The following is a 23,810-nucleotide window of genomic DNA, read 5'->3' on the forward strand; positions in this document are numbered from 1 at the left end:
TCGTTCAGGGATACGCATTTCCTTGTCTTTCTTTCGTTTGATATTGACCCAATCTCATTGAGGTTTTTTTTCTTATTGTCACCCATCAACAATACTAATAGGAATTGCCTGGTTTGCTGCCTATACAATTGTGGCTTATATCACGATATCTATTGAGACCTAGCTTTCTATATCGCAGCCTATCCAGTCCACATCAGTCCATCTTTGTTTCTTTCATACGTCTTCTCTCTTCTTTTTTCCTTCCATTCGATCTTTCACGTCCCACTTTCACTCGTTACGGATATCCTCCCACTATGAAGGTCACATCCGCTATTGCGTTTTTATCCCTTCTGGCCTCTGGCCAGGCCACCGGAGCGGTATGCCTCAACTGATATTTGTCGTCTTTGATATCCATCCTAACTCGAAATCCTTTAGTCCTGGGGCTCCGAGAAATGCTACTCTAGCCCGGGTAGATCGCCTAACAAGTGTAACGACTCCCAGCAAAAGGGCTTCAGCTGGACTGATCTCGCTCCTGGCTCTTTCTCCAGCTATGGTGGCTTTTCCTTTTCGGGTTTCACTTGCGGCAATGGCTTCGGTTCTAGCCTTGGCAAGCGTGGCGTGAGTAATGCATGCCTCTCTTTATCTGCACATACTGACGATGCTATAGACCCAGAAATGTATCTCCGGTACCGTCTCCAAAGGTAGCTCCTCTAGCTCCTCCAGCTCCAGTGGCTCCAGTGGCTCCAGCTCCCACAGCTCCAGTGGCTCCGGCTCCTCTAGCTCTTCTAGCTCCTCTTCGTCGGCTCCGTCGTTCTCCTGTGGCTCAGATGAGAGCGGCTTCTCTGTGACCAACTTCCACGTTGCTACCGATAAGGATACCGACTTGCACATCATCTACAGCATGCCCGATGGGTCGACTTGCAAGAACACCGCTTCCTGCAACTCCGCTGGTACCGTGGTCAGCAACGACCAGTGTGGTGGTGCTACGTCCGTTCACTTCGAGCTGCCCGACGATAGTGAGCATGAGAGCTGCGGTTTGGGCATCTACAGCGTTGGCTTCGACTGCACTCCTGGTTCCACAACCACTGCGCCTGTCGTTTCCAGTACTTCTGCTATTACCAGAGTTCCATCTGAACAGACTTCTGTCTCCAGTTCTATCGTCGTGCCTTCGCTCTCTGTCCCAGGCTCTGTCCCAGGCTCTGTCCCAGGCTCTGCTGTCACCAGCTCTACCGCTGTGCCTTCGCTCTCTGTCCCAGGCTCTACCCCAGGCTCTGCTGTGTCTCCAGTCACCACTCCGGCAGTGAGCACACCTGTTCAGATGACTACCTCGACTGTGTTCACCACTAGTTTGATCACTATCACTAGCTGTGCTCCGACTGTCACCAATTGCCCAGCTGGATCTACCGTTGTGGTAACTTCAACTATCGCTCTTTCCACCACGGTCTGCCCCGTTACTGAGACTACTGCTACCGCTACAAGCTCGCTCTCTGTGCCTGCTGTATCTAGCCCGAGCGGCGTTTCCCCCGTCAGCTCATCGGCTGGTATTCCTGGCGTTGCTAGTGGCACATCCGTTCCTGCATCTTCGATCTTGCCTTCTTCTGCTATTTCCTCTACTGCAGGCGAGACCCCTGATGTAACTTCCGCCACTTCGACCCCGGTGATCACCACTCCAGTCCAGATGACTACGTCGACCGTGTATACCACCAGTTTGGTCACTATCACTAGCTGTGCCCCGACTGTTACCAATTGCCCAGCAGACTCGACTACAGTGGTGACTTCGACGATCCCTATTTCAACCACTGTCTGTCCCGTCACCGAGACTACCACAGGTGCCGTCAGCTCCACACCTCTGTCTGCAGTCCCAAGCCCGAGCGGTGTTTCCCCTGTCAGCTCATCGGCTGGTATTCCTGGTGTTCCCAGTGGCACATCCGTCCCTGCATCTTCGATTCCGGCTTCTTCTATTTCATCCGCTCCGGGCGAGACCCCTGTTGGAACTTCAGCCGCTTCAACCCCGGTGATCACCACTCCGGTCCAGATGACTACCTTAACCGTGTATACCACCAGTTTGGTCACTATCACTAGCTGTGCTCCGACTGTTACCAACTGCCCAGCACACTCGACTACAGTGGTGACTTCGACAATCCCTATTTCAACCACTGTCCGTCCCGTCACCGAGACTACCACAGCTGAAGCCGGCTCCACACCTCTGTCTGCAGTCCCAACAGGGGTCTCGCCCGTGAGCTCCTCGGCTGGATCACCTCCCGCCAGTGGAACTTCGGCCGGAACCCCCTCGGCTCCCAGCGTGACCTCCGCTGTCTCGCCCCCTGCTGGTACTCCCCTCGCCCCAGGAGAGGCCACCACTACTGTGGTTACTTGGGAGACTGTGACTACTTGCCCGGTGACTAACACGGTTACCTCTGGTAGCTCCACTTTCGTGACTACCTCAAGCACCATTTCAACCGTTACTATGACTAGTGTCTCTACGATCTGCACCGACTGCTCCGCTACCGCCACCTCCGTTGCTGGTCAGAGCACTGTTTCCCCGTCTGGTACCCCCGGTGTCTCGATCATTGTCGTTTCCAGCACTGGTTCATCTGATACACCTGGAGCTTCGAGCCTGGTCCCATCTGGAACTTCCGAGGGATCAAGTCCTGTCTCTTCTTCGTCTGTAGAGGCCTCCAGTCCCCTCCCCACCGGCTCCGATGTCACTAGCTTGGTTCCCACCGGCGTGAGCGCTGAGACGACACCTGCTATTCCCCAAGGATCGACTGCCACGGTTGTAACTTATGTAACTGAGACCACCTGTCCTGTGACTGCCACTGTCACTTCTGGGTCGTCGACTTTTGTCACCACATCCAGCACGGTTTCAACTGTTACCTTGACCTCGACTTCCAACCTCCCCAGCTCTGTCGCTGCGGGAAGCACCCCGGCTCCCTCTGAGACAGGTGTCGCTGCCACCACTGCTCCCGCTGTCACCAGTGCCAACTCCACACCCACCATTCCCGAGGGTGCCACTACCACCGTTGTGACTTACGTGACCGAGACCACCTGCCCCGTGACCAACACCGTCACCTCGGGCTCCTCCACCTTCGTGACCACATCCAGCACAGTTTCCACAGTGACCCTCACCTCCGTCGCAACCATCGCGACTACCGCCACCGCTGCCACCGAGACTCAATCTACCTCCGTAGTCCCCAGCGGCGTGTCCCCGGTATCGAGCCCCGCTCCCTCCGCTCCCTGCCCCAACACCGTGCCCCAGTGCATCAACACCTGGCTCTCGCTCGCGCCCAAGTGCACATCCAACAGCGACGCCTCCTGCTTCTGCCCCAACAGCGAGTTCACCAGCAAAGTAATCTCCTGCATCCAAGCCTGGGGTGCCTCGAAGTCCGAGATCCAATCCGCCCTCTCCTACTTCACCGGTATCTGCGCCACCTGGGTCCCCCAGAACCCAGGCATCGTGACCGCCATCCCGTCAACAATCACCCTGATCCCGACAGTTGCGCCGTCCGCACCCGCATCCGCAGCCAGCGTCACCGGCGCCACTGTGACCGCCCCCGCCAGCGCCGTCATCCCCATCACCTCCGCCCCCGCCCTCCCCGTCACAACAATCACCTACTCGACCTACACCGTCACCGTCCCGCAGGTCAGCTTCGTCACAAACACCGGCTCCGCCGCCGGCGCCGTGCCAACCATCGGTCTCGTCCCGGCTGCTCCCAGCGGCACTTCCCCGGCAAACACCGGTGTTGTTCCTGCCCCCGCATCCGCGACATGGGCCACTTCGAGCGGGTACGCGTACGCCAGTCGCAGCGCCAGTGGAGTCGTCTCGCCCAGCGCGTCTCCGATCTTCAACGCGGCTTCGAGCGTGTCGGTCGCTTCCAGTCTGCTGTTGGCTTCTCTCGCTGCTTTCTTCGGCTTGATGATGTAGATGCGTTTTGACAGCAGACTACCACACCGCGAGAACCTCGTGGTTTTACTTTCCTTGTCTCTTGTGACTACAAATATGCACAGTACACAGTGTTTTGTGTTTTTCCTTCGTCCTTATTTGTCTTCCCGGCTCTGTAGTGGTTCGGCCTGCTTCGGGTGGACAGGACTTTAGCTGGGAATTGACTTAGATCATCTGTCCTAATGGACTGCTTTGTATTCTATTTATTCGCTCCCTAATTGAACGCGATAAACATCGCCTTTTTCTGAAAGATGTCCTATTTATTTATCTGCTCTAAGCAAGTAGTTTTCTGAAAATCTCTGTTCCACTATGGAAAGTATGGCTACCTGGTTTGTCTTGATGTGTTCAACAGGCTCAATCCAGGCGTGAACTCAACAGGTTGAGTATTTCATTCTTTCGTTCTTGGTCATATCCCTTCCTTTGTCTTGTTAAATAAATCCTCAGGCGATGTTAATAAATATATTTAGCGTACCCAGATATGAAGAGATTTCTGTAAACAGGAACAAATGACGGCCGCGTGCCGTTTCGAAGAATAGAGTGTCCTCAAAGAATAAAAAATAGACCTCCCGAAGGCACTCGAGTGTCATGTTCGGTGCAAGGATTAGCGGAGCAACCCCTCAGGACTTTCAAGCCACTCCAGGTAATCCCGAATCCCTTCTTTGATGCTACGGAAACGCAGCACGGAGCCGGCCCGACGGAGCTTCGAGATATCGGCGCAGGCGTAGCTCGGGAATCTGCCTTTCAATTCGGCTGGGAAGGGAATGAACTTGATGTAGCCCTCCGGGTTGCCGAAGTTGCTGGCGACCTCGTTGGCGACATCGTGGAAGCTGCTGGCCACACCAGTGCCGACATTGTAAATACCACTGATCTCGGGGTGGTCAAGGAACCAACAGTTCAGGCGCGCGACGTCCTGTACGTGGACAAAATCGCGCTTCTGTTGGCCAGCCTCGACCCCGGCGTATTCTCCGAACAGCTCAATTGCCTTGAAAGATTTGCGTTTTTCGTAAAACTGAAAGACAGTGCTGGGGATTGAAGATTGGTACTGTTCTCCGGGTCCGTAGACACTGAAGAGACGGAGCCCCGCGACTTGTGGGGAGCGGATGTCAGTGTTCTTGACGACGTACTGATCGAATAACATCTTTGAGTATCCGTATACATTTAGGGGGGCTTCCTGGAAGTCTCCCTCGGCGAAGGTGGTGTTATTTCCATAAACGGCAGCGGACGAGGCGTAGATGAAGCGGACACCCTGGTCCTTGCACCAATGGAAGAGTTCCTTGGAGTAGGTGAAGTTTGCTTCAAGCATTTTCTTACCGTTGCTACCGTTATTTGACGAGTTTGCACCATAGTGGAAAATAACGCGGGGACGACGATGGAAGGTTTTGGTCCGAATCGCTTCACGGAAGGCAGTCGCATCGATGTAGTCGGCCACTTTGCAGTTGACCAGGTTGCGGAACTTGGATCCATCAGTCATGTCATCGACAACCACGATATTGGTCACGCCACGGCTATTCAGCTCCTTGATGATGTTTGAACCGACAAAGCCGGCACCACCGGTGACAACAATCATGATGGGAGATGACTTGGATTTCAGTGATTGCTTAGAAGATGAGAATTGTGGGAGGAGAGAACAGAGAAGGAGGGGAAAGTTCAGTTGAGAGTGATGGGGGAGATGTCCATGGCGAAATGGGAAGGAGCGATCAGGTGTTTGCCAAAGAAAGAAGGTACGACATTCTGCTTTGATGTTCTCTCGTTGCAGACAGCTAGTTCTCATTCATAGAGACTAAAGCTATATGAGAGTAATAAAAAGAGTAGATTCAAGCATTTACCTAGTGTCCTACCTTCTTTAGTTCAAGTTATCAAGTCATAGAGTCCCTTAATATGTACCATTCTGTGGCATTGAGTTGTCCAGATAGCTCAAGGCTTCTGTTTGACATCAATAAACGTAAGACCAAAAGATTAAAGCATTCTGAGTGCACTTAGTGTCCTTACAGGATATTCACATGTCTGGATGCTCGTAGGTTGCACTTTCCTAATTGGGTTCTCCTTTTAAGACACGATTCTGCCAACAACACTACTCACCGCCTTCATGCAAGTCACAAGTAACAACGCGCTGGAGGGAGGTGTCTATCAACAACTACTCCGTACTTATGTCACATATTCTATTTCTAACGCCGAAATTAGACCTTAAGTACAATCACGGTGTCCTCCGAAATGGCTCTAGGATACCTCTCAATCTCATCAATCTCATCCGGGACCGCCCGCCAATCTGACAGAGTCCTAGCTCACTTCGACACGCAAGCATTCTCGGCTCTTCAGACCTCAACTGTATTTGCAAAAATAATGGGGCTACCCATCCTATTCAGGAACGTGTTTCAGTCTCCACGGCATGTCCACTATCTTCGGTGATCGGCTCAAGTCCTGAATCGACCCGTCGTTCATCAGACTCCCCCTCGTGCAGTTATCCGCGCTAGCCTACGCTGATTACATCCTCGTCCAGAATACCCCGGTCCATGTTGATCCAATCCTTCCCGGCAGTCTGGGTCAGGGCGACGTACAAAATGAGATTGTGGGGCGCCAAACGGCCGGGGCTGCCGGGCTCGTGCTGACTTCGGTTCCTGACGGCAAGTTGAAGATGGCTATCTACGCTTGTGAATGGCATTATTATCGAACGCCACCAATTTCCAGGCTGATTCCGTGCAGGAGGTTCTGACTGAAAGAAACATATGATGTAATCCTCGCGATAGGTGTATCAATGGATCACATTCGAGCTCTCCGCAATGATCGCTCGGATACATAGGGGGGATACATCCGGGGTGCATATTATGGATCAGGTTCCCCTGAACAGTGACAATTATTGAATCTCTCCTTGCGAAGCCGCAGTTGCCCCCCGTAATAGATCTATACCAGCGCATATGACAGTTGCCATGCGATGATCGCTTATCTTATGGTAACCTTGGAACCGCGCAAAGATAAGCCTGGGGCCCTAGATTGGCTGAGCGACGGCTTTACATGGAACAAGTTACATAGTGCATTGGATTGTCTTTAATAATTTGGTCTTTGCATTGAAAAGTCAACTCTAAAACAGACACCATTTGATGCCCCGGGGCTATTGATCGGACATTGCCCATCTCCTTGCAAGATAAGCCCTCCACCAGTAGCCGTCCTTTATTCCGGACACCTTTCTACGGTTGAGGTGGAAACATGTTCTTTGACAGCCGCTTTGTCCAGAGTGACATGGTCCGTTATATTAACAGGGCCTCCCCGTTATGTTGATCGGCAAACGCTTTCTGCAGGGCCAGTATGTCTCAGAATGAAACTTCACTATGGTGGCCCGAGGAGCGCATCAAATCCACCCTCGACAAAAAGTACATCATCAGTCGTCTGCGGCCGGAGAACATCCCACGTCTCTTTGAGCTCCCGGACTGGGGCGAGGGCTTGACCAGCGAGACCTACATGGAATGGATCCTCACCAAAGCCGGCCGTGTTTTTATGATCCTCGACGCTATCGGCATTCCCGATCGCATCTTCGCGCTCGTCGACGAGTCGTGCGACGACGATGATCTACCCATCGCCGAGCATAGTGTCGATTTACTACACCTCTCTCCGGATGGAGACGATGTCGCCTTAGAGACTAGTTTCTTTCATGCACAGTGGCGATTCCTGGTCCGTGGTATAGCGGAGGGAGAACATGTCGTCTATACCGAGAATGAGGGCGTGCCCGTCGAGGCGGTCCGCACCAACACCAGCAGCGGGATACACGGGCGTGATGATACGGTCGACAGAGTAGTTCTCGCCGGCTCTGTCTGTCGAGTCTACATGCGCACCCAAGTGCAGGTCGGCGGCGCACCGCATTTCTTCTCCTCTGACGAGGTTCTCGCGGAGATCCGCAGCTTGAAAAGACTGTCACACGAGCATCTCGTCTCCGTCTACGCTTCATATCTGAAAGACGACAGCGTCTCTGTCCTTTTCACCGGCGCCACGGCAGATCGGAGCCTACACCGATTCCTCACCGACGAGCCCCTGGCCTTCAAACGGCTAGAGAAAGAACAACGTCGCCAGATCTTAATCACCTGGCCACATTGCCTTGCCTCGGCAGTCTGCTGGCTGCACGCACGCGGCTACGCCCACGGCGCAATCCGCCCATCCAACATCTTCGTCGACGCAGACTACCACATCTGCCTCGGCCAGTTCCAAGCCCTCGACTCCCTCCTGACCCCGCCACATGTCAACGACCTCGAGGCATACAACTACTCTGCCCCCGAGCGCTGGACTCGTCCCACAGGCCCGGTGATCCTAAAGCCAGTACAGCCTGCCAAAACCCTCCTTCCCTCAGGAGGACGTACCAAGCGCAGACAAAGGCCAACCCGCCTAACGCTCCCCCCACTGAACGAAAGCCGCGCCGCGTCTCCAAACCACACAAGACCAAACTCCTCCTCCTCAAAAGGAACAGCCATCCGCATCGGCCGCCCAGGCTCCCCCTCCCGCTTCTCCTTCGCCTTCTCCTCCTCCTCCTCATCCTCCGAAGCCTCCTCAGCAGCGTCCTCAACCCACACAGACGCAACCGCCACCTCACCGCAAGCAACCCCCCGCCACCGCATCTCATCCTTCTGGGCGCGCCGAACAAAGAACACCCCCTCAATAATGTCCACCTCAACCTCCTCCTCCTCCAACACCTCATCCCTAACATCCCCAACCTCCCTCCGCCACTCCACATCCACGCCATCCCTCCCACATTCCCACAACCACACCCACCCCCCAAACCCCAACTCCCCAGCCGACATCTTCTCCCTAGCAGCAACAACCCTCGACATCCTAACAATCCTACACAAACGCACCCTCGCCTCCTTCAGCGCCCACCGCAGCGCCCGCAACCGCTCCGCGGGCCGCGGCGGCGGAATAGCAGACGCCTCGTTCCACCTCGAGCGCAACGCCGTGCAGATCCAGTCGTGGATTTCGCGGCTGGAGGGCGACGCGCTGAAACGCTGTCGGCGGGATCGACGCTCCGATCGCGCGTTCTGGGCTGTGCCGCGGATGTTGCTGGTTGTGCGCGCTATGCTTGATCTTGAGGGTGCGAGGAGGCCGTTGGCGGGGAGAGTTCGGAAGGGGTTTGCGGATGCGATTACGAAGAAGGGGGGTGGGAATGGTGATGGGTTGTTGGTTTTGCATTGTGTTAAGGAGAAACGGGAGGAGGGGGGTCATAGGGAGACTCATAGGGACGAGAGTCATAAAGAGGGGAATAATAATCGGAAGTTGGAGGTTGTTCGGGAAGTGGGGGAGAGTGCTTCTGTTGTGTCTTCGGCTCCGGTGGAGTCGGGATCTGTTTCGGTTGCGGAATCGGGTTCGGAATTTGATTTCGGGTTTGGTCATGCTGGGAGTGAGAGTGAGAGTGAAAGTAATTTTGAGGGAGATTTTGTTGATTTTGATACGAAGGAAGATGTTTCTGCCATGCCTGAGCTATATCTGCCAGAGTTGGATATGAACATTACTGGGATAGAAGGTATGTCGTTTAAAGATTAGATGGAGATGTATGATAATGTCTTGATGGTCAATGACCGGTTCTTATTCACTAATAATTTATTTCTTGTGTACACTTCATGCTTCGTGAAAGACAGACTTGAGTTAACATAACCTGTATGCAACACAGCACGACTCGGATATGCAGTCGTCGTCTATCCCAAATATGTGATGCTATCAATACAATGGCTTGGCCACAATCGTCAAAGGTCGGGAAGAACAAATCAAAGCCAGAAAGCAACGGCTCCCAGCAGACCAGACAGCACCAAGGATCCAGCGAGCAAGCGCTCAGTAACTGGCGAGCCGACAGTCACAGAGTGAGCAGCGCCTTCCTTTGTTGCCGATGCAGAGGATGTTCCGCTTGAAGTGGTCTCACTGGCCTTGGTAGTCTTACCGGTCGCTGTGGATTCAGATGAAGATCCCTTCTTGTAGGTCTGTCCCAAGGTAGGAAGCGGCGAGCTTGGGTCAACGGCCCATCCACCCGAGGTCGAGGCAGGGCACTCGATGGCGGCGCTGGATGCGCTCTTTTTGTAGGCGGAAAGGGCAACACCGCTCGGGTTCAGAGTAGCCCACTGCGACTTGAGGTTGTTGAAATCAGGCGACACGGGTGTCGGGGTTCCCTGGCGGGTGAAGCCGTCCTCGATGTTGCTTGCGGTTGCGGTCGCCGGGTCGACAGAAGCGCCATAGCTGATCAAGCCATAGTCGTTGGTCTCCTCGATCCACTCGTAGATGATGGATCCGGACCAGGTGTCAGACATCTTATCGCCGAAGATGGCAGCCTGATCCTCAAAGGTGCGGGGTGAGGGGGTGTTGCAGCCGGTCTCGGAGAAGAAGATAGGGATGGGGTAATCGGTGGCGTTCTTCTGCAGAATATTGTATCCAGACTGTTCATAGCTGGACGAGCCACACCACTCATAGGCGTTCAGCGAGTAAAAGTCCAAGCGCTCGGACGCATTCTTAGAACAGGCCATGTAGTTCTGCAGCATGGGTCGCAGATCGGCAATATCGGCCGCGGAGTAACCAACAGGAATCTCGCGATAGCCCTTCTTATCACGGTAGGCCTTAACGTCGCGAGCAGCTGCCAAGACGTAGGGCGCAGCAGCCGAACCATCGGCCGTGGTGAGGACCTCATTTCCGACCAAGACACCGGCGGTGTTGTCGAACTGTTGGAATTCATCGAGCACGGCCTTGAAGTGATCAAACTGGGTTTCATTCCAGTGAGGTGCGGTCTGCGATCGTTAGCAGATGGTCCACATGAGAATGAGAAAGTAGAGTTACCTGTTCAATCTGGGTAGTAAAGGTGTCCAAGTCGACGAACAAGTGGATTCCTACAACGCATCAGTATGATTTACCGGGGATTGCTCATGTGGACTCGACCTACCAGCATCGGCCAATGCCGACATACAGCCTTTGTGATCAGCGTTGGCATCCACGTGGTACACACGGATAGCATTGGTGCCCAGCTCGGCCATCCGGACGATATCGCGTTTGCATTGGGCAGTATCGACAAGCGGGTCACTTGGGGTAAGCTGATAAGCAATGCCTGTTTGAGTCAGTCAGGCAGGATACCTACAGTGCAGGGTTCCTAAGTACCCTTGATGTAGAACTGGGTTCCGTTCTCGTAGAAGAACTTGGAGCCGACCGCTGAAATGGGGGAGATGGCGCCGACTGCGGTGGCTTGTAGGCCGGCGAGTAGCAATGGCACGGAAAATGCCAGGGAGGACAACATGATTAATTCTGTTCGAGTAACAGTGCAAGATGCGATAAAATAGCAATGGCTAAAGAGTGAAGAGAAGAGAAGGAAAGGCTTTCAGCTCAAATTGACACTACCAACAACGAAGGAACAAGGCAGGTGCAAACGGGAAAAGCGCTCCTCCAACAATTTGAAGGAAAGTCGAGGTGAAACATAAAAGGAGGCAGTTCCTTGATTTGGGACTGTAGCAACGAAATTATCACATTAATTTCAACTAGCGTGCTTCATTCCAGGCCCCGTTCTGGGCATTCCAATTAATTTGTTTTACGAGCTTGAGGGTGTACAATGTGATATAAACGTTGGCACGAAGTACGAAAGGTGTACAAATGAAGTACAAGTGCCATGTTGTGATTGTTCGAGGGTATGTTGTATAGCTGTTGGGGCCGAGCCCTAATTCCCACGCAGTTGGAGATATCTGGAGTAGCTAACTAATATGGAGTAAATCTAGGCGGAGTCCTCCGTGCTCCGTACTTGATATAGATACTTATTGGTAGAGATATGCAGTCTCCAGTAAATATCGAAAGGATTTAAAATTAAGAGTCTCCTAATGTTGCCCCTAACCCGGAATCTACCGAGTTCCACATATACATAGTGACTCTCCCCTATACTATATATAAACACGATATTGAGGTTTGAGACATGTTATGATAACTATTTACGGACCATCATTATCATCACTATCACTGTGCTCCATCCTCGGTACCACCATGTTGGACAGGTATCCCCATCGTAAACCCTGTCAATCACTGCTATTTTGGACTTGGCCCTTATATCCACTCTTGCTAGCATAGGAAAGATAGTCCTAGTCCTGCCTTGAAAACTTGCCTCATCGATCGACATTATTGCATTTATTTATTTGTTATATTCTTTGGCATTGGGCAGAGATCGGGCTAGAAATCAGGGATGATAAGTCTCGTGGACCCCTAATGCATGTAACTTTGAATATCACTAGTCACAACGCCAACGCGATCCTGGAAGTCTTTTTAAATTCCAGACTGCCACGTTACCCCACTGGGCGGTTTTTAGCGGTGACTCGGGCTAGAACGCGGTCATGGCGAGATAAGGAGATTCTTTTCGCTATTGACGATAGAGGTGTAACGAAAGAATGCATTCGTCAATATCGATGTAATCATGTAATAGCCATGTGAGGGACGTTACGTCTCCCGATCTATAGGAGTATACGGAGTCAACATCCCTAACAGCTTGTTGTATGTGCGACCGGCCAGACTCTCCAATCTCCACTCCTCCACTTCATTCCGAGATGTCCACCAATGATCATCGTCGTACGCACAGTGTTCGTCAGCTAGTGGAGTCTTCCATTGGGATCGTCTGGGCTTTCATTTGGACTCCCCAAAAACGGGACAGTTGGCTAATGACGTTTCCGCAAAGGGGGGGGACCATATAATATCCAGGCCCGCATCCGGTCGTGGCCCTGAATTATTTTCTCTGATGGAACTACTTTAACTCAGCCTTGGCCTGTACCTGTCTTTTATCAATTCCCGATATGATTCTATAATATATCATATCCAATCATCTAGAACCATATTCCCCGATATTCGGAGTACCCATCCACAATGGCCTCCCCCTTCCACATCTCTCGACACGAGCAAGTCGAGCTAGAGCGCAATGAAGCCTTCCGAGTAATGCGCGAACAGCTCCGCCGCCAAGAATGCGGCATGGAGCGACCGAGTTTCTGCGCCGGCCATCGCCACTCCTGCACCGCCGCCGAACAGGAAACCTTCCGCCTCCACCGCGATATCATCCACACCCTCCTCGTCCCCCTCTTCCTAATCAACCACCAAGCCGAGCGCATCGCCGCCCGCACCCTCCCCAGCCAGAAAGGCGCCGAGCCCGAACGCGCATTCCGCGGCGAAGCCCGCAGCGCCTTCGCTTGGCTGAACTGCATCCTCACCGAGGAACACGACTGGTACCTCACAGCCCGCTGTCCGGCGTGCATCGTCCAGCACGTGCTGCACTCGGAGCCGACGATCCGCTTCGTCACCGTCGCCTCGCAGCTCGCGGGCACGCGTTCCGGCTTCCAGTGCTGGCTGAACGCCCTCGAGACCGCCGTCTGCGAAGACCCCTTCTGGGGCGATGCCTTCTGGCCGGATATCGAGGAGCGCGCGTCCCGTCTGACGGATGGCGTGCAGCAGCTCGTCCGGCAGTGCTACGAGCTCAGCGCGACCCTCGATAACCCGGCGAGGGTGAACCCGTCGCTGGGCAAGACCCCCATGCCTATCTACGGCAGTCGCTCCACAATCCCCCTGAAGCCGTCTAGTTTCGCGCGGAAACAGGTCCGGCTGACGCGCGAGGAGCAGAGATACCGCGCTTCGCTGCGGAATTGCTCGCAGGAGATGAGACAGCCGCTGGCCGGCTGCACTACTGCGACCCAGTCTCGGCGCCGGTCACTGACTTCATGAGGAGCTCTGTTGGGCTATGGTGACTGCTGCCATATGCATTTTTTCTCTTACTCTCAGCCGGGTTATTTTAGACCGGGGCTGTTTTCCAGATTGACCTTTTGCCGGTTGAACCATTCGGGGTTCTAGAAAGGATCTACGAGATCTTGGCAATCTACGTACAGAGAGCCTATCGGCTATCGGAAATTGGCATCCGAGAATTTCCCCAATCTCTCACACATGGCACTCCCCAGTGTTGCACGCGACCGAGACCAGATTCTCGATATGCAAGGGTCTGCGCGGATCTGGAGTCCGCTGTGGTGATGCAATCGGGACCCGAACCGTGGATAATCGAAGTAACCATCGCCTCGGGGCGATGGAGATATTCCATGGAATACGTCGGTGATCGGTCTCTATGGCCGGGATGATATGATTTGTTGATCATGTCGAGTGAATATAGTGATATGATAATCTAATATTAATCGTCTTATTTCAAGAGCTTATATTATATGCAAGTAATATCGGCTGACGTGTCCTTCTATATATTAAACCCAAAATGTGCCGTCCCAACCACGGATGTCAAATTCTTAAATTGCGAATTCATACCCAGATATGGATGGACATATCAAATTAATAGTGGCAACACTCTAGGTGAGACAGTGGAGTCCGCCGGAGATGGGAACAGGGAAGTGAACCAGATCGAGGCGCACGGTGGAAATTATAAAACGGTCCCAACGTCCAGATCGGACTGGGCTGGATCTGAATCTGAATCTGAATGTATGGGGTTGCCTGTCATGGTGCCACCCCGAATCGAATTCAGGGTCTTCAAAATGCGAACTTGCTGCGAACTAGCGTATATAGAAGCTAGACCTAGACCTATATATATACTTAGGCTTAAATATATATAGCCTTTTATGTATGTGATATGCGTTGGCAAATGAGTGCCGATGCCCAACTCACCGGAAGCGGAATATCGTATGCGTACACTGGCAAAGTCCTCAGTACCTCATCCAGGCCCAGGCTCCACATGCGTTCTATGGTACTGGCGACTTGTGAAACCCAAGGCTTAAACCGCATTAGGGAAGAGATATGTTGAAGCAAGAGAGCCGCTCGAGTCTGGCTCGGGTAATGAGCAATTCATTTGCAGTGTCATCTGGAGTATCAAGTATATTCGGATCCTTTCATTTTCAGGTATTCTGGCCTCGACTTGCACCACCTGAAAATGATCGTCAGCCCCGTGGAGCCAAGACGAAAGCCTAGACTGGCGATATTTTATACTTGTCCTCAACGCTGCATACTCGCTATTGGTCGTTGTATTTTTTTTATAATTTACGTCTATTAGATTAAGGGTATTGAATAGTATCTATATAAATTCAATATCCCTTACAGCAAAAAAAAAACGAACGTAAAAAAGGTGGAAACTGATGACTCCATGACTTGGACGGTCTAGACTGTCCCGACCTGAAGAGTCTGGCCCCAGCCCTTGCCCCAGTCTGTACCCGGTACTTGGTCTAGTGCCTGTTCGCCCATACTATTCTCGTGTACCCGGTACCCACTTTTCCCTTCCCGTCCATTTCCATTCGATTCACGCCCTCTTTTGCTTCTTCTTCTTCTTCTTCTTCTTCTTCTTCTTCTCTTTTATCCCTTCTTTTCCTAACAAGACTCAATCATTTCCCCTCCCTCCTCTCATTAACGTCGATCTCTTCAGTGCCTCAACTTCCAACTTCCACTCCCACCCCCGGACCCGGCCATCATCTTTTGGTCATCCTTCGATCATCCGACGCATGATTCATGACCGCTGCCATCTTCGCCCGGATAACAAAGACTGGATGACACCCTCATGCAATGGACAGTACTGGCCCGGCACTCCCACTCTTGACGATCACACCATGCATGTCCCACCAACAGTGAAACTCGATACCAGAGCACACCTCCCCCAGAACTCAGATATACAGGAAACTTTCAACCCCGGGAGGATCCGTCGACGAGCTTCACAGGGGTCTCTTCGAACAAGACCGTCACCGGTCTCCCGCTTTCTCTCCAAGAGTAGCGTGGCCGTGAACTTCCCATCGTGGGATCAACGGTCCTCGCCTAGTTCACCAGGTTCGCCGTACCGTTTGGATTCTCGCACTCGGTCGGTCGACTCTCGTCTTCGTCTTTCAACCACCGTGTCTCGCGGGCCGAGGCCTTTGGCTCCGTCGCCGTCTTGGAACGCGCATTATCAGGAATACCCCGCTATATTACCCCCCACGCCGCCAGAAGAGGATATCCACGTTGCGTGGAATCCCAAGTCCGAGATGATGTTGTTTGACGCGCACTCCCACCATCCGAGGTCTATGGCTATGATGGATGATAACCAGAGCGTGGACAATTCCTCCGCGACCGGTGCTTCGGACACATTCAGCAGCCCGTCAGATGGGAGATCCTCCAGCTCTGGAGGCAGCCCTGGACCCCACGATGATATGGACTGCCAGCAGGACATTGGTTCATGGCTGGATCATGGAATCAACTTGACTGGTAAGATTCCACACATTCGTGCTGCAAGGAAAATCACTGACTTTTTCAGCTTCATCACTTGCCCTTTGTAAGACAGGCGGCGAGGCCGTCAAAATCGTTTCCCAGACTCTTCCATACCCTAGGACATCTGATCAGGCAGCGTCAGTACCGAAAACCGACAGTGTTTTTACCTCTATGGTCCAGGCTGTTCACAACCACTTGCAACCTGGCCAATCACCCTATATCAACGTCACCCACGCAGTACCCGAGCAATTCAGCCTTTCGAATCTGCCTCACTCTCCTCCTAGCACTCCTCGTTCTCCGACTGCCGCCGAGGAATACTTCAACGCCACGGTTTTCTCCAGTGCAGCAGTTGTGGGTGCTTACCATGATTACAGTGGACCACTCCAACGGCAAATGTCCCACGCCCCGATGCCTATTGTTCCCCCTCGCAGCGTTCACATCTCAGTCCTCGAGCGCTATCTCCCCCCAACCTCTGCCCAAGAGTACCGTGATTTGTTTTGTCGGACTCGTCCATCTTTCCTCGTTGATCGTCTGAGTGAGCTATCACCGAATGGCGGCTCCCTCCTCTTCGTGTACCCGACCAAGAAAGGTGCATCAACCTTCAAGTCCCAATACTTGGGCCCCATCCTCGACCCCCTTCTCCGCCAGCTCGTGGTGGTGAATGAGTTGTCCGCAGACGTGAGCCGCTACCTCGGCAAGCTTTCATCCGTCTCCCAAATGGACGACTTCGCCACCATGAAGGCGAACATCGTGGCGCTCTGTGAATCATTGAGCGATAACGATTCATCTTCCCGGTTTCACGTGACCGATGCAGGCCGCGGAGACACCCACCTCGACCGCAATCTCTGGGCCGAATGGTTCATCCATCAGGAAAAGCCCCGCATGAAGGAACTCCTCAATCTGTACTGGCAAAACGGCCGCCGTGCATCTAAGAGGACAAGCTCTGGATGCTCCATGATGGGCAACAAAGAAGTAACGCCTTCCGGGCTCCTAAGTGAAATCTGCGACGGCATCCGCAAACGACGCTATAACGAGGACAACGAGCCTCGTGATGGTATCGAGCTTGGTGTCTTTGTGATTCGTCGAACGAATTAGATCGCAGCATTGCTAGATCGCTTTTCCTCCTTTTTCCTCGACTCCTATTTCGAATCCCCACCTTCGAATCCTCACCCCTTTCATTTCCACCACCCCTTCTTCCCCAATAGCATATTTTAACACACGGCCTTGACAAAAGATGACATGGGACCCATGGAGGTGTCCCCGGTGTTGGATTTCGATTTTCCGGTGCGAAGTAATTCTTTCGCACCTTGCATTACTCGTTTGGGGGTTCCATTTCCCCGCGTGAACATTTTGAATGAACTATGAATACCCCGGTGTTGGCGATTCGGGTCTTATGAACGTTTTGGACCTTTTTTTTTTCTTGTCTTGATGATGGATATAAATATACACGATTTAGTGGGAATATATCTGCTATTAACAACATTCTTTTCTTCTGTAATCTAGGATATCACTGGAATATATATGTTGTACTCCGTATCTGCAGGGATCATGCTTATGGTTTCGTTAGGCTCCCATTAGGCATCACCGAGATTACATGGTAACTATAGCTCATCTCATAACTTGGTCTATGGCTTTCATTGCGGACAACTACCATTTGTGCCGACGGCGCCGGATCCGGCGCCCCCCTCGATCGGGTTTGGCGTCCGCCCTCATCGGCCCCCGTTCCGGTTTAGCGTGGCCAGATGCAGTTTGGCGCCGCGCTATCCCTAAAATGGCACTAGTCCCCATCACTTCCTCATCCGGTTAGACACATCCTGAACGGGTTTGGCGGCTGCCGCTTTCCCCGAATCGGTTATTGCTAGCCCCACAATTAGAGTCGCCATTGTAGTCCTGCCGGAGGTATGGCGATATGTTCAATGAAGATATAAAAGCCACCGAAGACAAAATGCTCTTAGGGGCACTGGACTAGAGGAAGCGGCATGGGAACCCAGTCCCTATTTATATCTTGACAGAATCCAAAAGGGGGCTCCTGACCTACGAACTAGGCTCAAAATGCGGCTCTGTCCACTGCCACACATACTGATGGGCCTATCAGCTGGAAACAAACCCTAGACGGGCTATCCTCCTAGGTAAATTGCTTAGCCAAGGCAATGAATAGGAGTGCAGGGAGATTCGTAGTGCAATTAATACCCGTATGATAATGAACAATGATATCTCTAGTATCGACGATAACTGCCTCCTATGGGTCATATAGGGGCCCGTGAAGCCCTCTGAGAATACTTTAGCTGATCTGGTTCGAAAGTGTCTGTCTATAGGACACTAAATTGCGATCACTTGTATAATATGTGATTACGAATCGATATTCCGAAGTTTGAAGCCCCCCTATACCAAATCCTTATATATGGCTGGCGAAGTGAAAATCCATTCTACCTATAATACCTTGAGGAAATCATGAAGGAGCACGATATAACCCCCCCGGACTTTCACAACTTCAAGGACTTTAATCGCACTGTACTAGGCTTACAGACTAATCTAGAGCCTAGAGATTCTTTCACTGATCATACTATCAGCTACTATGACATGGAGATCGTATATAGGCAATATCCCTGTGGAAATGAACACGAAGAAACTCCAGGTACATATAGAGGCGGGCTAGCGAATGCGGGAAGGGTGGAGAGATACATATAGCTCTTAACTGAAACTGCACAGAAGTTAAAAGATAAACTTAAGGTACTTTACCCAGGTGCGGATACTGGTCTTTTGTATGGCGATGATAAACTTTATTCCAAGCTTTCACACTGTATACAGCCCATGGATTGGTAGTATGCAGGTTTCGATATGTCGAATACAGTCAGTCCCTTTGATTTTCGAGTATTATCTGCCGGATATTCGCTAGCTTAGTTACCGATAGCAATATTAGAAGGTAGCACCGAAATTAATATCCAAGGTACAATAGCCGTGGTCAATTGCGAGGAACATCAATAGGAACATATCAGAACAAACAACAATAGAAAATGGGAAAATGGATAATATATACCAATCCATTGTATTTACCTATTATATTTCCAATTACTTCTCTTAAATTACGAAATCCCTTTCCTCTCCTTATCTCCTACCTCACTGTCTATTCTCCGGGGCGGCCAAACATTCTGCCGTTCAATTCAACCGTGATCCACCCCTCCCATCTCATCTTCCTTCACCAACTTAATGCAATCTACCACTCTTTCTCGCCCACCTTCGCCACATACAATGTCTTACCCGAACCCTCCGCCCCTCAGCCCTGGCGGCGGGGCTGGCGGCGCACCCTCAAAACGCGACAAGCGACGCACAGCGCTCCAGGAGCGGCTCCAGGAATTGACGAGTCAGTTCAGCAATAACCGGGACATCCAGTTTCGCCAGCAGTTGCACGCCCTCCAGTGTGACATGACTCTGATCAACAATGCTGATCCTTACGTGACGGGACCGCTCCCGGACTCAGCGGAGAGCATTGCTTCGCTCATTGAGGAGACGATTGGTGGCGGCAGCAAGTTTGCGAAAGAGATGGCTGGCCTCGCTGGAACCTGGTATTCCAGGTTTGTGCAGGATGTTAATGAGATCAAGGAGAGGAGGGATGCAGAATTGGTTAAGGCCATGGTGAGTTGCTTATTTTTCTCATCTATAAGGAGTTTTCGCTAATCAGTACTTTTCTTTTTCTTATACAGAATAACTACAACAACACCATGGAACGACAACAGCGGGACCGTGATTTCCGTACTTACTTCGCTCAAGAAGAATTCCGTCATCTGTCTGCTACCCTTCGAGAGCGATTGGTGCAGAATATCTCCGGAAAGCGCGCCCGTCTGATGCGTGAAAAGGAGCAGCTCGACATTGCCGACACGAATGCCCTCCTCCTCCACCCCAACCAGTTCAGCATCACGAACCCTGCCAGCCCTGGTGGTATCCACGGCAACCGCAAGACCACTCGGCACACCCGTCACCGCGTTGACCTCGACGAGTTGGGCAACGGTTTCATGTCGGAGTTGCACAAGCGCAAGCGGAAGGCTCCGGACGAGGACAATGGGTCGCCTGCGCTGGACGCAGGCGATGCTACCCCCGCGAAGCGCAACAAGACCGAGGCCGCAAAGGAGCAGGTGGCACCCGCCTACTCGATTCACTCGCTTTTCACCGACAAGGAACTCAACGCACACGCAAACCAGGCACACCTGGCGGCTGTCCATTTCTTCTCTACATCCAAGCGCCCAGATCACGGAACCGGCGCGGTGACGAATGGCAACAATACCGACGCCGATGAGACCCCCGAGGGCACAGGCCACGAAGATAACGGCACCCCAAGTGCGGCGGATATGATGCGCACGGCTAGTCACAATTTCCATGCTACCCGATCTACCCGCACAACCGCCGCGCACAGTGCTCTGAGCGCCCTGGCTGACCTGGCCGATAAGCCCGCCACCCGCCCGATCCTCCCCTACCACGTCCTCTCCAATCACCACGCGCGACCCAACGGCAACGCGCCCCCATTGACTGCCCTGATGAACGAGGAAGTCGACGACGACTGCGCTCGCATCAGCCGCCTCGCTGCCAAGCCATCCAATTGGATCGACACATCTCTAGTCGAACTCGTGGCGGCACCTCTTCCAACCGCAGAGGAGGTCGATGGTCACCCGTCAGATCCTGCCATCTTCAGCCAGCTGCACCCGGATTTCGCACCCCCAATGGGTGTCGACTGGACTCCTACCGTCTACAACCCGGGCTACGAGATGTTCCAGCCTGCAGCCATGGAACGCGAGCGCAGTCGCAAGCGTACCCGCAATCACTGAGGGATACGCGCATGAAATTTCGGATGTACGTTAAGATGGGATGGATGGTGTTTACCGCAGGTCGCGGTTATGGATTACCCTTTATTGATCATATTAGCTATGCTGTGAGGGATGGACCTCGGAGGTGTTTGGGATTTGATATTTTTCTTTTTCTGTGACTATTTTCTTTTTCTCTTTTTCGGACTGATGTTCGCCACGCCGGGCGTTGGGGAACACACATAGCACTTCGTTTCTAGGTTTCTTGCCCCTATGTTGGGCAGTACAATTTACACGGATACCTTGTTTTTCAAGTCTGTAACTTGGTTTTAGGCGGTTGTCAATCTATATCATAGTCTCGGCCATTCGCGAGGAGGATGTATGCAGCTTATCCCCGGTGTTTCTTCCCCAGATGGCAATTGTGTCGATGACAGGCTTGGGGACAACCCTTTAGGGCTATATTGCCTTCAACCACCTCGGATTCCCTCCATCAAACTAACCTTCAATACCTTCAACTCCGAGTCTCTCCCAAGATATACTGTCCAGGAGTCGAATATTAGGTTCAACTGGGGCATGGACTGGCTGATGTTCTATACTGATATCGACTTAGGGCTAGTATCCACCTCATCATCATGACAAAAACGGAACTCATCACCGACTATTCTAACTATTCTATCAAGCAGATTCTCCAAATATTTCCAAAACTACAGCAAAACAACATCCCAAGCACCAAACCACCCTTCTATCTTATCTTCATGATCCGGCGCGCCCTCGCCATCCACACCCCCATCACAAAACCAATGACAACACGACGAGCAAAAGCCGAAACCGCCAATCCCCTCATAAGCGGCAACATAAGACCAACCTTCCAAGCCTTCAGCCAAGACGCCGCAGCCCCAAACTTCCACAGCCGCATCCTCCCCGCCATAAAACACGACCACCTCGAACTCGAAGCCCACAGCCGCAAACTTCTCACCTCAACAGACCCAGACGAGCAAACCCGCTTCCAAAACCAATTCACCTGGGAGCTAGCCCGCCACCTCGTCGGCGAGGAACTCGTCGTCTACCCGGCGCTGATCGACTCCCTCCCAGACGGCCAAGGCGTCGTCGATAAAAACAGACTCGAGCATCATGGCGTCAAGCACCAGCTGAAAGCGTTCCAGGATATTTCGTCTACGGACCCGCGCTTCGTGCCGACGCTGCAGGGGCTTATGCGCGATTTCGGTATTCATGCGAGACATGAGGAGGATGTGGACCTGCCTAGGCTTGAGGAGTTGCTGAGTAAAGAGGAGAGTGTTGGGTTGACGAAGTCGCTGGATCGGGTTAAGATGTTTGTTCCGTCGAGGGCGCATCCGATGGCGCCTACGGAGCCGTTCTTTGAGAGTGCTGCTGCGCTTTTGGCGGCGCCGGTGGATTTGTTGGCGGATTTGTTTAGGAAGTGGCCTGATGGGAAGGAGAAGAACTCGTAGATTTGTATTGTTGGGGCATTGTGAGAGTATGTCTAGGGAATTCTGATATATTGGATACTGATACTGATATTGATATGATATGAAATTAGACTTAGATATGCCAGTCCATTCTATCCATTCAGCTACTAATTAGAATACTCCAAACTGAACGAACAATACAAATTAACCTCTATCTTTTCAACCCTACACTTAGAAACCATATCGTCATTAAATCATCCCTCCACAGCCAAAACTGTCGATCCCGTCGCGCCCAACCGTTGCCCTGAATAACTATAACGCTGCAAGCGACGTAACCTCCCCACTCGATTCGCAGTCTCGATCGCAGACTGCTGCACCTCATCATCACCTGACGAAGATCGCCGCCGTTTCCACGCCTTACGGAACTGGTGCTGTTCATCGTCCTGCTGTCTGTGCCGCATAGACAGGAACCCATTATGGGCCTCCTTTTCTTCGCTGAGGGCCTGGACCTGAACCGACAAAAATTAGTTCATAGTTCGTTATCTCTCCTGCCGGGACTCAAACTCAGAAATGTGATATCGAACTCGATTGCATGGAACAATACAATAGTAATGTAGAAAAAAAAAAGAAAAAGAAAGCAAAAATAGTCGCCAACATACATAGGTCAACCACACCTCCTGCTCGGAACTCCACGCCTTCTGACACCTCCCCAGCTGTCTCTTCGCATGCACAAGCTCCCTCTCCTGCTCGGCCGTCCACCGGTCCCGACTGCGGATAATACTCGCCCAACTAACGGCGCGATCAAGCTGGGCGCGCGTCGGACGCGCCTGGCTGGAATAGTGCACCCGGCACTCGGAAGCCGGGCCCGACGCCGGTCCCGGGATATTGTCCGGCGTGGATGATAGTGATTGGGGGGTGGGTGTGTGGTGGTGTGCGTGAGTCTTCACCGCTACCTGCACGGGGCCGTGGACGTCACGGTACATGAAGACGGTTCCATTGTTCTGGTCTTCGGCGTGGGGACTGATGTCGGAGTCTGAGGAGCCGGGATTCTTTTCGCTGAGATGGATTTCCAGCTCGGGGGATTTGCCTTTCAGACTTGTTCGGCGCTTCCAGGGGAGTGGCAGCGGTGGTAGGGCTCGATAGACGATTGTGAAGACTGACATGGTTGGGATCTCGACACACATAGACTATATGTATGGGAAAGGAATAGATGAGATGAGCGACGTATAGAGTTACGTTACTTGATATTCGTCTCTGGGAACGGTCTGCTGCCCATATTCGCTGCTACCAACCCTTGCTTTTATAAATGTTCCGGTGTCGCCTCCCATGTGGTACTTCGCGATCTAGCCAGACCGACTCTCAAGGACGAGAACCCGTGCAGGGACACCTCGCAGGAACCTCGCACAGAGGTGGGGACTGCGAGGCTCTCCGGCTTCTGCTTGGCTGCCCACGCGAGAAGTATACGATCGTGCAGGAAGCGCGGGT

General features: G+C 52.4%; 11 protein-coding genes across 11 annotated transcripts; 7 read left to right on the plus strand and 4 right to left on the minus strand.

Annotated features, from left to right (window-relative positions):
* Positions 1-293: 293 nt before the first annotated feature.
* Positions 294-3,904, plus strand: N7518_007044 (extracellular serine-threonine rich protein; the record flags this gene model as incomplete). Its single annotated transcript, XM_057187971.1, has 3 exons — positions 294-356; positions 415-597; positions 647-3,904. 3 exons carry the CDS (start codon positions 294-296, stop codon positions 3,902-3,904), a joined length of 3,504 nt encoding a protein of 1,167 aa, XP_057039674.1.
* Positions 3,905-4,523: 619 nt separating this feature from the next.
* N7518_007045 (uncharacterized protein) lies at positions 4,524-5,489 on the minus strand (the record flags this gene model as incomplete). The annotated part of the gene is made up of 1 exon (XM_057187972.1): positions 4,524-5,489. One exon carries the CDS (start codon positions 5,487-5,489, stop codon positions 4,524-4,526), a length of 966 nt encoding a protein of 321 aa, XP_057039675.1.
* Positions 5,490-6,389: 900 nt separating this feature from the next.
* N7518_007046 (uncharacterized protein) lies at positions 6,390-6,581 on the minus strand (the record flags this gene model as incomplete). The annotated part of the gene is made up of 1 exon (XM_057187973.1): positions 6,390-6,581. The coding sequence occupies one exon, from the start codon at positions 6,579-6,581 to the stop codon at positions 6,390-6,392; it is 192 nt and encodes a 63-aa protein (XP_057039676.1).
* A 641-nt stretch (positions 6,582-7,222) lies between these two features.
* Positions 7,223-9,439, plus strand: N7518_007047 (protein kinase domain-containing protein; the record flags this gene model as incomplete). Its single annotated transcript, XM_057187974.1, has 1 exon — positions 7,223-9,439. The coding sequence occupies one exon, from the start codon at positions 7,223-7,225 to the stop codon at positions 9,437-9,439; it is 2,217 nt and encodes a 738-aa protein (XP_057039677.1).
* Positions 9,440-9,660: 221 nt separating this feature from the next.
* Positions 9,661-11,165, minus strand: gel6 (putative 1,3-beta-glucanosyltransferase; the record flags this gene model as incomplete). Its single annotated transcript, XM_057187975.1, has 4 exons — positions 9,661-10,665; positions 10,715-10,764; positions 10,818-10,979; positions 11,030-11,165. The coding sequence occupies 4 exons, from the start codon at positions 11,163-11,165 to the stop codon at positions 9,661-9,663; spliced, it is 1,353 nt and encodes a 450-aa protein (XP_057039678.1).
* Positions 11,166-12,763: 1,598 nt separating this feature from the next.
* On the plus strand, positions 12,764-13,609 carry N7518_007049 (uncharacterized protein; the record flags this gene model as incomplete). Its single annotated transcript, XM_057187976.1, has 1 exon — positions 12,764-13,609. The coding sequence occupies one exon, from the start codon at positions 12,764-12,766 to the stop codon at positions 13,607-13,609; it is 846 nt and encodes a 281-aa protein (XP_057039679.1).
* Positions 13,610-15,369: 1,760 nt separating this feature from the next.
* N7518_007050 (uncharacterized protein) lies at positions 15,370-17,200 on the plus strand (the record flags this gene model as incomplete). Its single annotated transcript, XM_057187977.1, has 2 exons — positions 15,370-16,102; positions 16,152-17,200. 2 exons carry the CDS (start codon positions 15,370-15,372, stop codon positions 17,198-17,200), a joined length of 1,782 nt encoding a protein of 593 aa, XP_057039680.1.
* Positions 17,201-18,556: 1,356 nt separating this feature from the next.
* On the plus strand, positions 18,557-18,928 carry N7518_007051 (uncharacterized protein; the record flags this gene model as incomplete). Its single annotated transcript, XM_057187978.1, has 2 exons — positions 18,557-18,775; positions 18,815-18,928. 2 exons carry the CDS (start codon positions 18,557-18,559, stop codon positions 18,926-18,928), a joined length of 333 nt encoding a protein of 110 aa, XP_057039681.1.
* A 384-nt stretch (positions 18,929-19,312) lies between these two features.
* Positions 19,313-20,922, plus strand: N7518_007052 (Sds3 domain-containing protein; the record flags this gene model as incomplete). Its single annotated transcript, XM_057187979.1, has 2 exons — positions 19,313-19,738; positions 19,807-20,922. 2 exons carry the CDS (start codon positions 19,313-19,315, stop codon positions 20,920-20,922), a joined length of 1,542 nt encoding a protein of 513 aa, XP_057039682.1.
* Positions 20,923-21,530: 608 nt separating this feature from the next.
* On the plus strand, positions 21,531-22,367 carry N7518_007053 (HHE domain protein; the record flags this gene model as incomplete). Its single annotated transcript, XM_057187980.1, has 1 exon — positions 21,531-22,367. One exon carries the CDS (start codon positions 21,531-21,533, stop codon positions 22,365-22,367), a length of 837 nt encoding a protein of 278 aa, XP_057039683.1.
* Positions 22,368-22,579: 212 nt separating this feature from the next.
* N7518_007054 (uncharacterized protein) lies at positions 22,580-23,488 on the minus strand (the record flags this gene model as incomplete). The annotated part of the gene is made up of 2 exons (XM_057187981.1): positions 22,580-22,834; positions 22,985-23,488. The coding sequence occupies 2 exons, from the start codon at positions 23,486-23,488 to the stop codon at positions 22,580-22,582; spliced, it is 759 nt and encodes a 252-aa protein (XP_057039684.1).
* Between the last annotated feature and the right edge of the window lie 322 nt (positions 23,489-23,810).

Source organism: Penicillium psychrosexuale, assembly GCF_028828465.1.
Source record: "Penicillium psychrosexuale strain IBT 29551 chromosome Unknown utg000004l, whole genome shotgun sequence".
Classification (NCBI taxonomy): Eukaryota; Fungi; Ascomycota; class Eurotiomycetes; order Eurotiales; family Aspergillaceae; genus Penicillium; species Penicillium psychrosexuale.